This window comes from Miniopterus schreibersii, assembly GCF_964146895.1.
Source record: "Miniopterus schreibersii genome assembly, chromosome: 18".
Classification (NCBI taxonomy): domain Eukaryota; kingdom Metazoa; phylum Chordata; class Mammalia; order Chiroptera; family Miniopteridae; genus Miniopterus; species Miniopterus schreibersii.
Genome location: NC_138121.1, coordinates 20,897,634 through 20,915,238, shown reverse-complemented (window position 1 = coordinate 20,915,238; position 17,605 = coordinate 20,897,634). Strand labels below are relative to the sequence as shown.

The 17,605-nt window shown below is 46.0% G+C and overlaps 1 protein-coding gene across 2 annotated transcripts; it reads right to left on the bottom strand.

Annotated features, from left to right (window-relative positions):
* Positions 1–1,258: 1,258 nt before the first annotated feature.
* Positions 1,259–10,457, bottom strand: NUDT7 (nudix hydrolase 7). 2 transcript variants are annotated; one of them, XM_081119806.1, is made up of 4 exons: positions 10,302–10,457; positions 7,340–7,493; positions 2,980–3,138; positions 1,259–1,930 (listed from the first exon to the last, which is right to left on the bottom strand). In XM_081119806.1, the coding sequence occupies exons 1-4, from the start codon at positions 10,331–10,333 to the stop codon at positions 1,565–1,567; spliced, it is 711 nt and encodes a 236-aa protein (XP_080975932.1). In that variant the 5' UTR covers positions 10,334–10,457; the 3' UTR covers positions 1,259–1,564. The 2 variants fall into 2 exon arrangements, with proteins under 2 accessions (XP_080975932.1, XP_080975933.1); XM_081119807.1 differs by lacking the exon at positions 2,980–3,138 and having other exon boundaries at positions 10,302–10,396.
* Between the last annotated feature and the right edge of the window lie 7,148 nt (positions 10,458–17,605).

Genomic DNA, 17,605 nt, shown 5'->3' with positions numbered 1-17,605 from the left:
AGCTACAGAATGTTAATGGGGGACCTTATCCAACATCTGCTTTCATGGTTGGAGCCAGATTTGTGCTGTTTCAACACTTACGGGTATAAAACAGCAGAACGGGTAATTTCCTCTGCCGACTCTCAGAAAATAAAAACTCAGCAGCAATGGGCAGTCATGTGGCCGATTGATGGGTTTAGTGTGGGCATCACATTTTCAGCTATCACAGAGTCTTATTAATAATGGTTTGGCTTTCTAGAAATTTAGTAAGGCAGTAAGATGGGCAATTACCATCACACAGTTGAGGTTGTATGGCTTTACTCACCTGCTTCCCTGACCTCGTGCAGGATAGTTAATACCATAATTAAACTAGGAAATTCCTGTTAAATATAAAGCATGATATATGGAGATGACCATGTAAAAAGCGGCAGATCTCAAGGCATGCAATTCAGAACGGTTCTTTTTCACTTTTGATGTGGGGCGTATGCTTAGAATCAGTGTTTTCCTGCTCCCAGCACCTCGAGGTGGGTAACATGACTTCTCCTGATTGGCAGGCATATGGGCCTCTCTATTCCTTCACTTCGGCTGCTCCAGATGATGACAGCCGAACCCCACCAACATCTAAGGGCATCCTGTGCCTGTCACACAACCCATGTTAAATGCCACAGCTCATCCCAAATTTTTGGGTGAATATCCATCTGGCCATTTTCACGTGTTGTGATATATTATTTAGGGTTATAGCTCTGTGCAAGCAAAGTGACTACAAATTATAGTGGCAGAAAGGTAACAGAATTTTATTTTCCTCCCACGTAACAGTCCCAGCTCCCATGTGAACAGCCCAGGGTGGCAGGTTGTTTTGCTCCACAGAGCCATTCAGAGATCCCTGCTCTTACCATCTTTTGGTTCTGCCATTCCCCCAGGAATTGTCTTCATCTATATGGTCAAGGCTGGGTTGCAGATAAACCCATGTTGTAGCTCATGGAAAGGGGAAAAAAAAGAGTCCAGGGAAGCTGGTTTATCTCTTACATTGGAGATGACCTGCAAAGTAAATTTTCATTTATATCCCATTGGCTTAAACTAAGTTCCAGAGCCGCATTTAACTGCAAGGAATTCTGGGTAATGCTGTCTCTACCCGGGAGCTTTGGACTCAGCTTCAGCTCTACTGCCATAGAAGAAAGGGACAATAGATTCTGATGGCAAGCCAGAAGTTTCCATCACATGTAACATCAGACAGAAAGAGATATTACCTCTTATAAATAAGATAAATGCCACATGGTCATATATTCAATTAATATTTATTAAGTGCCTACTGTGTGCCAGATACATTTTCTTACATGTGTAAGAAAAATGGTGCTAATATACGGTGGGTGAAATTATGCAATACTATAAACGTATTTTTCACTTTTGAAAGACTTTGGCTCTTTCAGATAACAGAGAGCAACTGGAAATAAGGCAAGGTTTTTATCTTCATATTGCAGGAAAAATATTTGCACCTGTAAAATTCCACCAGCTGGCAGTATTGTTGTTCTGCGGATAAGCACACACAAAGCTGCTTAGGTAGTTATTTGGATGTTGGTCTCATAAATCATAACTTGCTTGTTGCATGTTTATAAAGCTTCAGGAAGGATTCTTCAGAGGATATTAGGTCGTTGAGATTAAATTCAACCTCAAAGGTGGGGTTTTCCTCCAAAATGATTAAGGCAACGAACAGGGCAAATTTTGCAGTTATTCCTTTGATGTGGTAAGTCACGCCATCTTCAGGGTTTGTGTACTCAAAGGCGTGAATAATAAAATGATGACCAGATTTTGTCAGGTGATTCTGGTGGTAGGAGTGTGGGTGCAGGAAATAGTCCAGAGGCACCAGGAACACATTCTTCACTTCATCAGGATTAGGCTGGGCCTGGAAGTCGTGGTCTATAAACCCTACAACTGGTGTTATAAATGTATTTTTCTGAAAGCAGAAAACAAAATACACAAATGAGGAAGTGAAGAGATACTGTTTCAGATGCTAAAGTCATGCCACTTCCATGTAAACTAAGAAAGCAGGGGAAAGCAGTCACACATAAGGTGGGTCGGGAAGGAGGAAGCACTTGCTACAGATGTAAACTCTATGCCCCCCATCAAATGGGGGCGGGGGGTCCCTGCCCTACCTTAGGCAGCATCTGTGAGGTAACTCTGAAAATATTTCATGAACATGAGTAGGTAGTCTTTTGGAATGGCAATTTGGCATTTTAAAATCGTGATCTCTCTGACTTAGCAATTGTATTTGTGTAAATATATCTGTATGATCAAGTTGTACCAGTGAGAAAAGATACAAGTACATCACTGAACTTTGTATCAATTAGCTTAGGGTAAAATTGGTTGTTATATGTTGTTTGCTTAAAGTTGCGGAACCTGTTGACAATGTTAAGGGAGGACTTACTGCACAAGACTGAAGCATTATTTGCAATAGCCCCAAATTCTAAAGTTACCACTCCTCAATTGATGGGCATTTAGGGTTGATAAATTGAGTATAGCCATAGAATGGGATTCTATGCAGCCCTTTAAAAAAAATGCCATAGCTTTCCCTATCAGTATAGACAAGAACGTGCCATCTTAGCAATAGAGGTGAGATAATATTAATTGTGGCATATTCCCATTTATGGGAAATTATATATGTATATATACACATAATCATATATGAACTATTTTACATAACACGTTTATATGTGGGAGGATTTCTATTTACAATTGCAACTGCTAGCAAGTAAGTGTAGGGTGCTGTCAAGTGAAAGATTCTACTAGGAATTTTGAGGGGAGGCCTGGGGTTTAGCGTAGAAGCCTATGCAGGGTTCCACAGCACTCAGTTAGAAAACCATAGCTGGAGTTCCCCTTTCATTTCTGGATGGGGAAAGAGGGTCCCAGACAAGAAAAGGGGCTTGCCCAGGGGGCCATCCTGAAGACAGTGGATGTACTGAGAGCTCATGTGTCTCCGAAACCCAGTTCCGTTCCAACCCTTACGTTGAGCCGATAGGGCACCAGGCGGCAGACCACGTCCACCTGCTGCGGGCACAGCCCCACTTCCTCCTGCGCTTCCCTCAGGGCCGTGGCGGCGTCATCCACATCCGTGGGCTCGCGTTTCCCTCCAGGGAAGCAGACTTCTCCCGGCGACATTCTCAGCTGGACATGGAGAACAGAGCGGCGCTGCGTGATTCCAGCTCTGGAGCCATTCGCTCCGCCCACAAGCATTTAATGAACAGCTATTTTGTGCTAGACTATTCTTTCAATAGTGGTAGTAAGTGGAAACGCGCAAAAGAGCATGTTTTTACCTAAATCTTTTTTAAAAAATGAACTTCAAGAATTTTTCTCACTTCTAACTTTTCTCTACTTGCCCTCCCAAAATCCCCCCCCAACACACACAGAGACTTACAATGATGGGGGTGGGGAAAGCTGAAGGAAAGGGTATTGAAAAGGCAACACTGTCAATGGTATTGAAAAGGCAACACTGTCAACTTTTATCGAGTGCTCACGGTGTTCAGGACGTGTTGCTTCACAAGGGCTTTTTTTCACTAAGTCGTCAGAACAGTTTTATAAGCTGTTTTTGTTTTTTTTAAGTTTTTTGTGTTTTTTTTTAATTAAGGTGAAATTCATAACATAAAACTAAAGTGAACAATTCAGTAATATTAATACATTCACAATGTTATACATCTACCACCATCTCGTTCCAGAACTAGACCCAAAAGGAGACCGTCCCCACTAAGCAGTGGATTCCCACTCGCCCCATCTCCCTGCCCTTACCTCCGTCCCTGTGGATTTACTACCCTGCACATTCCCCGTAAACGGGGTCAGACGACATGTGACTTCTGGTGTCTGATTCTTTCACTTGGCGTCATGTTTCTGAAGTTTTTCCACCTTGTACCATGTATCAGAACTTCTTTCCTTTTAATGGCTGAATAGTTTTCCACTGTATGTGTAGATCACAACTTGTTTATCTGTCTTTCCATTAAGGGACAGATAGGTTACTGTATTATTATTATTTCCACTTTTAGATACGGGAAGTAAGGCTCAGAGAGGTTAAATAGCCTGGCCAGGTTCACATAGGGTGGGGAGTGGAGCTGGAATGTAAACCAGGATTTAATTCTAAGGCCCGTGCCCTTAATCAGCACACATCACACGTACTCAGGCCTTCACAGGACGTGAGTGGCCGGCGCCCTCAGCGCTGGCCTCTGTCAACACCCTAGTACCTCTGCACACACGAGTGAAGGAACAGGGGCCTCTTTCCCTGCACTGCCCCTTCCACGAGCGTCCCTGATCCCGTGCCTTCCCTTTACTTCAGAACTGCTGGTGCCTCCATTTGTGGCATCCTGAATATTTCCCCCCCTTTTTTATCTCTGTCATTTAAATGATCTCTCTCCTATCTTGGTGGAGAAGCACACAATCCCCAAGCTTTTCTCCTCCGTAGGACCACACTTCTCAGCAAACGTGACCTCAGTTTCTTTTACACCCCCTCCTGCCCGGTGCCCAGCAGCCTTTCTCTCCTGAACCGTCAGGGACTCAGGGTCAGCAGGAGTCCTGCGCCCGCCTCTTCTCGATGGTGTGCAACGCACAGGATGCTTGTGCACCTCCTCCCGGGGCGTGGAGTCCGTCACGTGCGCTGGTGGCCTCAGCGCATGGCACAGGGCCTGGCCCGTGTTAAATATTTATTAACCAGAACTCATAAGGATAATTCTTGTTTTTTAATTGTTAATCCTACCCTGAGGATTTCCAATGATTTTTGTTTGTTTTTGGTTTTTTTTTTTTAGAGAGAGTGGAAGGGAGAGAGGGAGGGGGGACAGAGAGAGAGAGAGACAGTGATGTGAGAGACACATCGGTTGGTTGCCTCTCCCCAGGGTGGGGATCAATCTAACCACTGAGCCACACTGGCCAGGGCATGTAAGGACAATTCTTAATGTTTAGAAGCTAAATTTAAAGGTCATGAAGGCATTTTTAGCACCAGGGCCAACATATCCATGCAAGAATAAACTAGATGACGCTACAAATTTTGTAATGATTTTGTAATGTCCCACAGTTTAAAGTCCCATTTGAGCAAGCTTTTTAAAAAACGAAAGAAAACATTTTAGAGTTTCTCTCTGCTGATACGTCAGTAACAAAAAATAAATTTAAAAAATCAGTAACAATGCAGGAATGGCTATAATACACAGAAACCTCACACATCTCCACATAAATTATAGTTATAAGCATAAGTGAAAACCAAGTTGATGGACATGTTTCTACTGTCTTGACCATTTGCCACCCAAATGCATAAGAAATAGACCTAATGTTGTATCACCCCTGAAAACTTCATAGTGTTAGCTCCTTCAGCAGACGGAGCAGTGCCAGAGGCCCGTGCAGGGGCTCATTGGGCTCAACAGAAGCACAGACCTGATCTAATGACTACTTTAAATACTCGTAAGAAAATGTTACGCTGTTTTAAAGAAAACAGACACATTCATAAAAATGACTCGCAGACTGTCAGCATCGGAAACAGCCCTATCTAAGTACAGTTTTTTATCTTTTTTTTCTTCTTTTTTTTTGTATACAGCATAACATTTTTATTAAATAAAGCCTTATGGAAGTCTACTCAAAAGCCAAATAAGGGTGCAGCCTAACTTCCTAAGACTTTCACCTTTGTTTTTTTCCTGAATTTTCTCTTGCTTATTTCAAGTCTTAGAGAGCTGGGAGCAGAGAGAGGAAGACGGGGGGGGGGGGGAAGCATGGAGAGAAGAGAGGGTGATATCCTTCACCCTCGTAACACTAGGCACTATGTTCAGTCCCATTTTAGGAATGAGAAAACTGACGCTGAGATAAGAACTTGGCTTCAGGTTCCAGAGCCAGCTGGAGAGCCCACACTTACGCAGGACGGACTGACGACAGGCACCGCGCCCCTTCCCTATCTACTGGGAGGAAATCCGTGGGCCCAGCTTGTGTGAGTCCAGGGAGGAGCCAAGCTCAGGTTAATGCCTCAGGGAATTCTTGCCCCCACAGTCACAGAGGCTTAGAGTATGATTTAATTTGATTTAATTACTTTTATGACAAAAAAAAAAAAAGATGTGACCTTTGCATATCAGACTTTATGGTCTAAGATGATTCTCACGTAATAATCAACAGGCAAAGGTATTCTAGGTGAAACAGAGGCCAGAGACCCATTTTGATCTTGTCTAGATTTTCTACATTATTGTCTGATCATTCAAAAATATATTTCAGTGCTTCTGCTATGCTTTTCGGTAGAGCTGGGAACAGACGCTGGTCCCCTGGTTCCGAGTTAATATCTCCCCTTGGATGCTGGACTGTCATCATCTGACCCAGACAGGAAAGAATCCACACAAGTCTATTCCCAAATCCACAAAACTTCAGCTGATTTCTCAGCTTGCTTTTTTCCCTTGTTATTCTGCTTAGAAAGACACTTTATTATGGCCCATTTTCTTTTTTGTACTTGGATAACTTTGAAATGACTGCTTCCCAACATTTCCTCGGAAGTACCCCTAACAGCAAGGGACAGCGGCTGTAACAGGTGTGTACTCAGGGGAACTCCATTCCCAGTCCAGCGTTTCTTTAAAGTTGAACAGTTTATCTTAAAACCTCAGGCCATGTCTGCTAATGGCGCTAACGATGACAGCTGAAGCTTACCGAATCCTTACCAAGGGCCAGGCCTGTGTTAGGTGCTTTACATTTGTTACCCTGTGAAATCCTCACAGCGACCGTATTAAACAGGTGTTAAATACATTAACATGTGTTTAACACGGTCCTCATTTTGCAAGGGAAGAGACTGCAGCACAGAGAGGGTAACTAAATAAGACAAGGTCACACAGCTGGCAAGGAGAGAGACTGCATTCAAACATGGGCAGCCAGCTTCAGGGCCCAGGCTGTTAATTTTTGTGCTCCAGAACATCCACATTTATACCTGGGCTGGGATTGGTCTAAAACAGTGTCAAAATTGCACCCCAACCTTGTTCATGCCAGGACAGTAGCCAATCTCTGGAGACACTTGTGGTTGTCACAAAGGTGTGTGTGTGTTACTGGCACCTAGTGGGTAGGGGTGAGGGATGATGCTATGCCTACATCCCCTAATGCACAGGGCAGCGCCCACGACAAGGAATTATCTGGCCCAAGTGCCAGTGGCACCAAGGTTAAGAAACCTTGGTCTAAAAGTATTTTAAATTACTTATTTTTATTTCTAAAAACTTCTTCAAAACATTCCATGTTATCCTGTGTCCCCTCAAACGTCACAATTCTGAAAGCCCATCTGGGAACCTCTGGGCCTCCACATGTGTGCAAGTGACAAAATGTCATGGGGTTTTCCAATGTCCCGAGACTTTAATGGCAGAGCCTCTTTGTCACCTACCTTCTCTGACCGGAGGGTGAACAACAGATGGAGTTTTCCTTCTTTAGCCAACAACGGTAAAAGGATGGAATATTTACTAGGCGGCAAGTGAGAATATTTGGTCCCAATGTCATACTTTTTTAAGCAGGCCTTAGCATCATCTATCAAACTGTTTCTAAAAGGGAAACAAACCAAACATTATAGTACCAGCATTAAGGTAAAAATCTCCTTGTCCTGCCTATGTGTCTGCTTTGCTGTGTATCTTGAGGTTTACCATTTCTGAGTCTCAGTGTACTTTTCAATAACGTGGCAGAAACAATAATTCTCAAAGCGCATGATTTTTGGCAAGATAAAACGAGGCAAACACTACAGTAGCCCCCCCTTATCTGTGGTTTCACTTTCCCCGGTTTCAACTGCCCGTCGTCTGCCTCCGTCCAAAAATATTAAATAAAAAATTCCAGAAATAAACCATTCTTAAGTTTTAAATTCTGCCCTGTTCTGAGTAGCGTGATGAAATCCTGCACTGTCCAGCTCCACCCAGCTGGGACATGAATCATGCCTTTACCCAGGTTACCCAGGCTGTACGTGCTACCTGCCCATGACTCACTCGGTAGCCTTCTTGGTGATCAGATACTGTTGCAGTATCGCAGTGCTTGTGTTCAAGTCACCCTTATTTTACTTAATAATGGCCCGAAAGCACAGGAGCAGCGATGCTGGCAAGTCAGACATGCCAAAGAGAAACCGTAAAGTGCTTCCTTCCAGTGAAAACGTGAGTCCAGTTCAATAAATGTTGAGAGAGAGACCAGTCACATGACCTTTATTACAGCACATTGTTATAATCATTCTATTGTTGCTAATCCCTTACTCTGCCTAATTTATATTTAAACTTTTTCATAGGTATGTATGTGTAGGGAAAATCATCACAGTATATACATGGTTCAGTACTATCTGTGGTGTCAGGCATCTACTGGGGGTCCTGGCACGTTTCCCCCATGGGTGAGGCGGGGAACTGTGTACTAAGAACGCGGTTTAGTATACAAGTTCATTTGAAAACGAAATTAAATTTAAATTATGGTAAACTTTTTTTTTTTTAACAATGCAAATAGTTAATGGTTGAAATCCATAATTCTATTCAGGTAAGGCACGTTAGCTGAATAAGCGATCGTAAGGTTAGACTATCATCAAGTTAAAAGGACTTTCTCTTAACCTAGCCCTTACGTCATGCTATCAAGCATTCCATTTGCTGTCAAATATTCAACTGCCTTATCACAGTGAATCCCAAACCTCACCAGCAACAGAGTCACCAGGAGGACTTGCTACCACACAGATGGCTGGGCCCACCCAACACCCTGACTCACTAGGTTGGGGGTGGAGCCTGAGAGTTGGCATTTATACCAAACTCCCAAGTGAGGGTGATGCTGCAGATCAGGGGAACAAGCTTTGAGAAGCATTCCCTGCTGATATGACCACCAACGGTACCCTGAATCCATGACTGTGAATTTGTTTCGGTCCTTTTGAAAGGTGTATGTTGTTGCTGGTTTGTGTGGCGGGTTCAATACTGTCCCCCACAAAACTGCAAATGTGACTTTACCTGGAAAGAGAATTTCTGTAGATGTAATTAGTTTAGGACTGAAAAAAAATCATCCTGGCTTTAAGGTGGGCCTTAATTCTGATAACTGGTGTCTTTATAAAAAGAGGAGAGGACACAGATTAGATACACACACAGGGAAGGTGGCCATGTGAAGACGACGCGGCCCTAAGCCAAAGAACACCGGGAGCCACCAGAGGCAGCAACAGGCAAGAAGGACCCTCCCCTGGAACCTTCAGGGGGAGAACAGCCCTGCCAGCACCTGGATTTACTTCTAGCTTTCAGAACTGCGAGAGCATAAATTTATGTTTTTAAAGCTGCCCGGTTTGTGGCACTTTATGGTTGACAACCCAATAAATTAAGAGCTTAATTTTTCTATGGGAAAGGCAGTTGTGCATACTAGGCAAAATCAGATGCCTCAGTCAGCGAGAACTGGCTTCAGGATGTTTAGGGATGACCTCTGTGGGTTCCCCTTCCCTCCTCTGCGACATGTTTGGAAAGGTTTAGGAGGACTGGATGACATAACTCATGCGCCGTGGCTGGTACTCGGCTAGTGGCCTGGGAACGGTGGCCGCCGTCGCACATGCCCCGTCGTTAAATGAGCAGCTGTTTGCGGGAGGTGCTGGCATTTTATGCCTCTTTCTACATGGCACGGGGCTCACTAAAAGCGGTTGGATAAAGGCAGTGACCTGCAGAACCGACCAAAAGGCTTGAAAAAAGAACCACGGGGTGCTGGGGGCTCCAGGGAGCCTCCCAAGCACCCAGGCCCGCACCCAGGAGGGGAGCCTGTCCCCGCCCGATGAGAACGGACCGGACCCCAGAACTAGGCAGGGAGTCGGCGCTGCAGAGTCTGCAAAACGCGCCTGCCCGCAGCGAGGGGCTGCTCCTCGGAGTGACCACCCTGAAAAGCACCAGCAAGTGGCAGCCGCCCCGCCCGGGCCGGGCCCCCCCCTTGCCCTGCTCGTCTCTCTTTCAGCCTCGCCCCCGCCTGCGCGGTGGGCGCAGCAGCCGGTCCAGGCCCGGGGAGGTCCCGCAACCGAGGGGCCAGGTCGCGGCTGGAAGGAGCCTCGGGGACCTGAACCCCGGGTTGCCTGGCGCGGGCTTGTGGCTCCTGAGGTCAAACTCTGGGGACCCCTGGCGCAGAAGAGGTGAGCCGGGCGGGCCGGGGGAAACGCTGTGGCCTTGGGGAGGGGGTGCGAAGCCTTGGCGATGGGCGCTAGCTCCAGGGGCAAAGCCCGGCTGCGCCTCGGGCTGGGGAGGGTGCCGAGGGCCCGCACCCTGCGGCGGCCAAGGCGGCGAGCGCGGGGAGGGCGGGCCCGGCGAGCACTGTCGCGGGGAGAGGCCCCGGCGACCCGGGCGAGGCCGGGCTCGCAGTGCCGGGGCCGGAGGCTTTACCTGACTGTCTGCGGAGGGCACGGTCCCGACATGGTTCCTGGAAACTTTGTTGCCAGCCGGAGACTCCTCCGAGGCGGCGGGCGGGCATGCGCAGAGCGGCGGGGGGCGGGGGATGGGGACGGGGCCGAAGGTCTGCGACGGGCGGAGCCTAAGGTCTGCGACGGGCGGGGCGGGGCCTAGGTCCGTGGGCGGGGCCTAAGGTCTGAGACTGGGGCGGGGCCTAGGTCCGTGGGCGGGGCCTAGCCCTGTAGGCGGAGAGTCGTGAGGGTGGGGCTGGCCAGCTCCCTGCTCCGCCTTTGGCACAACAGGCATATGAGGAATGCTGAAGTTAACAATTGTGAAAAAGGAGGGAAAGAGTGAAAATGCAGTGCTGGCGTGTTGGGAGGATTCTGACACTCGTGTTCACTGTTGCTTGGAGGTTAAGTTGGTTCAACTTTTCTGAACAGCCGTCAACTCGCATTTACTGAGCACCTACTATGCGCTGGGTGCTGATCCCGCAGCTAGCAAAAAGACAGGTAGAGCTTACTGTCAAGTAGGAGAGAGACAGAGACAGGAAGCAAAAAATTACAGAGATGAAGGCAGAGACCTTTAGTTCTTGGAGAGCATCTGAGGGAGAAACGTGACCAAATCAGACCAGAGAAGGCTTACCAGAGAGAATGGAAACAGAGCAGACCTCCAAAACATCTGTCCTCCAAGTGCAGGTCAGGACCGGCAGCATCAGCACCACCGGGGTGCTGTTAAAATACAGACTCCTGGGTCCCACCCCAGAGTTGCTGGGTCAGAAACTGGGGGTAAGGCCCAGTGATCTGTGCACAGGAGGTTTCGATGCTCAGAGAGCAACTGCTCTCAGGTATGTGTGGAAAGTGAGCAGAGGAAAGGGGCAGGGGAGAGAGTTCTAGGAAGAAGGACAAGTTTGCACGAAAACCCCATGGTGTGCAAAGACCCCAGAGGAGTGGCTGGAGAAGAGCCAGTGAGAGGGAGCCTGGTTGGAGCTGACACTTACGAGGTTTCAGAGGCTTTAGACTAGGCTGACCTTGATCCTGTACTGGAGGTGCAATGCCTGAGACCCACCATACTGTTTTAATTTTAATTTCTTTAAAAATCAGAAGAAAAGGAATATAATAATAAGCAATATAAAATAATAAATCCAGCCTAATCACACTGCTCTTTATACCAACGCAGTCATAAAATATAATCTATTGTATTATTATTATATGGAGGAAGGGGTTCATAAAACCAAAATTGCCTAGGGCCCGTGAAGTCCACAGTGTGGCCCTGGGTTGTGGGACAGTTGGGCCACAGTTCCCACGGCCTCTAAAACCGCTGAGCTTAGATGTTCACCTGGCGCGTCTGCCAGGGCTGAGAGAGTCCAAACCAAAAGCTTGATGACCTCTGAATAATAACAGTGAGGGCTCCTCACCCACATTAGTGTACTTCATCCTCTGAGCAATGCTGTGATGTAAGGTTATTTCCACAGAGGTATTAACACCCTCGCTTTCCAAATTAGGAAATAAACAGTGTCTTGCATAAGTGCACACAGCTAGGGTTCAAGGTTAGATCGTTCTGACTTCTGAGTTCATTTGTTTCGACATCACCTCTCAGGAGCAACTGAGCTGTGAATTATAGGGCTCTGATTTTGAACGAGGGGATAAATTTACCCTTCATCCAATGTCTGTTGCATACTTACTGTGTTCTGGGCATGCCTAAAACGTGACACCTTGACCCTTAAGGCCTCTTAGTCTGTTGGGGGTGATAATAGACATGACTCAGCTCTAGCAATGCACCGTGTGTTCTCAGCTCTGTAGGAGAAGGGAAGGGAGAGTGGTTCAGAAGATTGAATTGGGGACTGAAAATTATTGTCTGGGGATTTTAATTCCTCCTCTTTTAGACATCCTTTGATTGAATCCTTGATTTGAAGAGAAGGAAACCGAGGGTCAGAGTAGTCCAGTGCCTTCCCCATGGTCATACAACAGGTGAATTGTGGAGCCAGGTGTTGATCCCATCGCATTCACGGGGCTGCAGTTGGCACTGGTGAAGGTTTTGAGGGATAGGTGGGATTTCAAGAGGCCAAAGTGGGGGAGATGACATTCTGGGCAGAGGGAACAGCAGAAGCCAAGCATGAGGGAAGAGTCTTGTTCAGAGATGCAGGTAGTGTAATGCAGCTGGAACAGAAAGGGCATTTTGCAGAACAGAGCCCTTGGAAACAGGTGAAAAGGCTTTTTTTTGGAAGCCACAGCAACATGGAGGTTGACCTTCTTTGTAAAGAGAGAGGAATAACAGGTCTGGGTTTTTAGGAAGATCTTTGTGGAGTCAGGGTGGGCGGGTTAGAAGCAGGGAGAGACTGGAGCTAATCAGGGGGCTCTTCCAAAAGTCTCGGCTCAAAGAACCAGGAAAAAAAGATGCTTTAAACCTTCTGAAAAATCCCCATACGCCAGACATCAGAAAGTCAGAGTATAGCAGGGGATGGTCTTAATGTAAACAGCAGGATCGAGATGCTTTGCTGTGTACCAAGGGTATAGGCACAGCATCTTCTTTCAAGATCAGAAAGCTTGCTGTAAAAATACTTAGTTTTTATGGGTTTTGTAAGGCTGGGAGCCATAGCACATGGAACTTCACAAGGTAAAATGCATCATAATAAGATTATATATACATGATGTATACATACATGTATGTGTGTGTCTATATCTCCAAACCTGCAAAGCAACATAGGTTTCAAGGTTAATGGGCAATGCCTTTAGGGAAAAGAACTCGTCTCTGTAGCTTTTGTACGCAGATCTGTTGGTAATGACATAACTCTAGAAAATGTGTTGCAGAGAAGCAAAGCTATGAAAAGGTTCAGGACAGCATGAAAAGCCAACACATCACTGTGCAGTCCTCTCAGAAGAGCAGCTCCTAGGGGCCAAGGTGGACCTTATCTGCAGTCCACCCACCTGGAACCTTCATTTGAGCAGCACCTGACAGCCAAGCCTGGGTGCTGCGGAGATAAAGAAACTCCAACCTGCCTTGGAGAGCAAAGGATGCCTGGGGGAAAGACCTACAACAAACAATTAGCTTTAAAGCCAAATAAATTCTCTAACCCAGGAAAGAGACTAAGTGCTCTCGGGAGTGAGGTGCAGCAGGCAATTAATTCTGCCTGGGGGTAGATGGTGAGGTCTGGATGGGCTGTGGAGAGATGGTAAGAGAACAGGGAATACTTAGCGCTTAGCATTATTTTCTAATGCTCACGGAACGTGAGTTTCCCCCATTCCTTCCTCAATTTGCAGGAGGGTCTCTGAGCTCTTGGAGGACAGTCTCAGGGGAGTGCTTTCGTATGAAGTATGGCATCCATTGGAGTATAATGGTTATGATTGCTGGGTTGGGGATTCATCTTCCATCTACTTCCCCCCAAACCAGAGAGAGCTAAGGGGGCAGCACCTTTTGAGGAGAGGAAGTTGAGGGAGTTCTTTGAGGACTAGGTTCACGTAGGAATTTCTCTACGAACAGGTCAGGGTTCCTCAACATCAAAATCATCTGGGGGATACACAGACAACTCAGTGCCCCAAATCCGACCCTGTGGGTACTTATCTCAGGGTAGAAATTCACCCAGGAATAAGCATTTCTGAGCAAACTTCTAGGTGATTCTGTTGTAAAGGTTAAAGTCACTGGTTTAAGTGCTCCAAAAAAAGACATTTGATGTTGAGAACATAAGCCACCTCCTTGCCCCAGAGGGAAGGACAGATGGTGGCCACCAGGACCAGGAAGCACCATTCCTGGTGACATTGGAACAATATTTCTATCTAGTCTTGGGAGTTTGCAACTTGGGCAGGTCTATCTCATTAGAGGCTCCAGGAAAGGTGAGTGGATTGTTTTGTAGAAAATAGGCTGGAGTGGACAGACCCCTTACGTAATGTGGTCTTTGCTTTTTTTTTTTTTTAAGGCCCATTTTAATTAGGAAAGAACTTGTGAATTTGGGCCAGCACATTCTCCATTGATGCCCATTCATGGCCAGGCATGGAATTGGATGTTGGAAACATAGAGACACATGAGAGTGATTCTTGCTCTTGAGAGATTTGTTGTCACATACAGCAGTGAGTGACTTTAGTCTGCACAAGAATCTTCTGGGGGTTGATTCCACATGTATGTTCTTGGGCTGCAGCCATAGGGATGTTGATGCAGGTAGGGCCCAGGCATCTGCATTTGTAACTGGACCCTTGGATGATTCTGATATGTCTATACTTAGGGGAAGAAATGGAACTTGAATCTGAAAAAAATAAAATAGAAGAGTGGAAATCAGCCAGGTCTAAGAAGTCTAGATAGACACTTTAGCCAAGAAGTCAGTGACCTTAATTTCAGGCAGCAAGTGTGGACTGGGAACTAAAGGTTAGATACAGATTATAGGAGAAATTATTCTAGAACTGCCCTGGATTACAAAAATGTAAATTGCTGGCAATTTACATCTGGGCACTGCAAATGTGAATTTTGAAAGTAATTCATGGTGTTTTTCATCAATGTTTAATTTTTATTGTGTAACAATAAAGCAGATATATGCTTGCGTATTAAAATGTCTTAAATCTCTGAGCTTCCATGAGTCATGCCTGCCAAAAACTGACACAAAAACGATGGGCGTGCATCCTTCACATAGTTTATACCGTGGTTGGTTCTCATTTCCGTGCACCTTTAGAATTGAACTAAAGATTAGTTATGTTTAATTCCTTTACTGTCATGGATTCTCTGTGTAATGGAACCATCAAGTAGGCTTAATTACCAATAACAACTGTGCTGGGAAATTTGTGATCTAAATGAAGGCTCAGCCTCGGATGTACATAGTGGCGTAACTATGCCTTACAACGAGGAACAGTCTGGTCTCAATTAGCTTGTGAATTAGTTGTGAAATTGGCTTAAGGTTTTCCAGTGCATGGGGAAGCTCAGTGCCTGTGGAGGAAGCACAGACTGTGCTCCACAGGGAATTGCCCTTTGGAATTCACTCCTCAACCTTGGTAAAACTCTTGCTTTTATAGATTGGTGAGGGGAGGTGGAAACTCACATCCCTCCCCAAATCCAGACTCCACCACTTACCTGGCCTGGTACCTTATCCAACCGCAAGGAGAACTGTGCCAGCTGTGCTCTGCTCACAGGGATTTCACTCTGGAGTGCAACCCCCTGGTGTATCTGGGATACTAAGTACTACCAGGTGGGCAGAGAGACAGACGGACAGACACGAGACAGAGGCACAGACCCTTTGAGAAGGATGCTGTCCATTTGCTCCTAGCCTCTGGTTTTTCCTGTGGCTGTCATGGAGTAACTTCAGATCTGATGGTGGAGGGTTATACTTCTTGCAACACTGTCCAATAGAACTTTCTGTGGTGATGGAAATTCTCTATATCTGTGCTTTCTAATGCAGTGGCCACTAACCAAATGTGGCTATTGAGCACCTGAAATGTGGCTAGTATGACTGAGGAACTGAATTTTACTTTTTATTTACTTTTAGATAATTTAAATAGCCACATGTGGCTAGTAGCTACGTATTAGCACAGGCAGTGTTGCAATTACTGAGTTTCCTTCCTTGCTGCAATTTCTTTCCTTTTTGGAAATATCAGCTCAAGACCTCCACAAATGGCACAGTATCTTCCAGGTTAAACACATGCTTTGGGGAAAATTCTTAGAGGCTTCTTCCCAGGGTATTTTTGGGGAATGGAGGCTAGAAGCAAGTGTCATTAATTCCTTGCTTTTACAAATATATAAATATGAGCTCACATTACCCCCAACAGGCACCTACTCTTATCCCACCTCCCATCACAACAGTGAGGGGTTTGAAAGAGGCCTTTAGATTTGCCCAGGACAATAAGCTGTTAGCAAACAGAAATGCTTATTTCTTTATGCTTATTACAGGGCATGAGCTGTGTTGAGTTATGTGTTGGACACAGTGATTGGATGCCATACCTGTCTTTAAAGACTTAATAATCCTGAAAGACAGGATTTCCCAAAATGTGTTCCAAGCAACCTTGGACCCGTGATTTGCCCTGTGAGAGGGCACTAACGTCAAATACGTTTTGAGAAGGCTGCCTTTGACACTACCTCTCACAGATAGATGAGGAAGGATTTTGAGGCGCTAGAGGGGGGTGACGTTCATTCTAGAAGGAGAGACACAGAAGAATAAAAGCACGTGGAGAGTTGTGTAGAAGCTGGCATTGCTTAAAGGAAGGGTAGACATGGTAGGAGGAGGTAACGCTGCCAGGTTACACTGTGGCTCCTCGGGGAAGAGAGTGAGAGAGGGGGACTGGCTGGCTTTGTGGGAGCAACTTCTAGTGGCTGTGATGGGGCGGGGGTGGGGGCAGTGGGATGTTGGAGACCCCTTCATGGCTCTGGAGAGTGCCGGGTCCTCCACCGAGGAAGAGGCAGTGTGGGCTGTGGCCACAGTGTATTTTCTGGCATTCTAGCTAGGTTGCGAGCCCACAGCCCATCCGTTGATATATCTACACCCATGATATATGCATGCTGTCTGCTTTTAGGAAAATTTACAAGACTGTGCATTCAAAGTGAACTTGCTTCAGTTTACATGGGAGCAAAATACATAGCATAAAACATGCACAACCAGAGGCTCTCAGAGGTCGCCATCCTCATAAACATGTCCCCCCGGGACATTCATTGAGGAGGTGAGTCATCTTTCTGGGAAAGGGCTCCGGCTGCCAGACCGTATTTCCTTTCTGCTTTGTCACTGAGAATACAGATGTGCTTTAGAGGCAGGGATAAAAGGCAGAACATGTTTCCTTTAACTTTGTTTGTCTTTCTTCATAGTTAAATGTACATTTTGTTCCCCAAATAGACTCTGGGCATCGAACTAGCCTAATTGTATAACCTCATGGAAAATAGATGTTTATCGTTTCAACAATGCAAGTCCCCCTCCGACCTTGTGGAGAGAATAAAACGTGGGTCCTGTTTAATGTAGGTAAAAATGTATTCCCCATCTATTGCACCTCCGCACAGCAGCCCCAGGGCTTCTGGATTTCCTTTGCTAACCCCCTGCCACAGGCACGGGAGTGTGAGGCATGGCAGGAGAGTGTGTTTACTGCTTTGCATGGTTGGGCTTAATTAATCCCCATAACCACCCTCCCAGGCAGAGATGCTTTTCTTTCCTTTTGCGGATGAGCGTGCTGAGGTAGACAGCAGATAAACAACTGAGCACCACAGAGCAGATATAAATGGAGCCAGGATTTGAATAAAAACGATTTTACTCCAATGTCTGCATACATTCTGTGGCATTTTGATCCTTATCGGGCATGATTTTTATGCTATTTATGTCTATTTTTGAAGTGACCATTTGATAG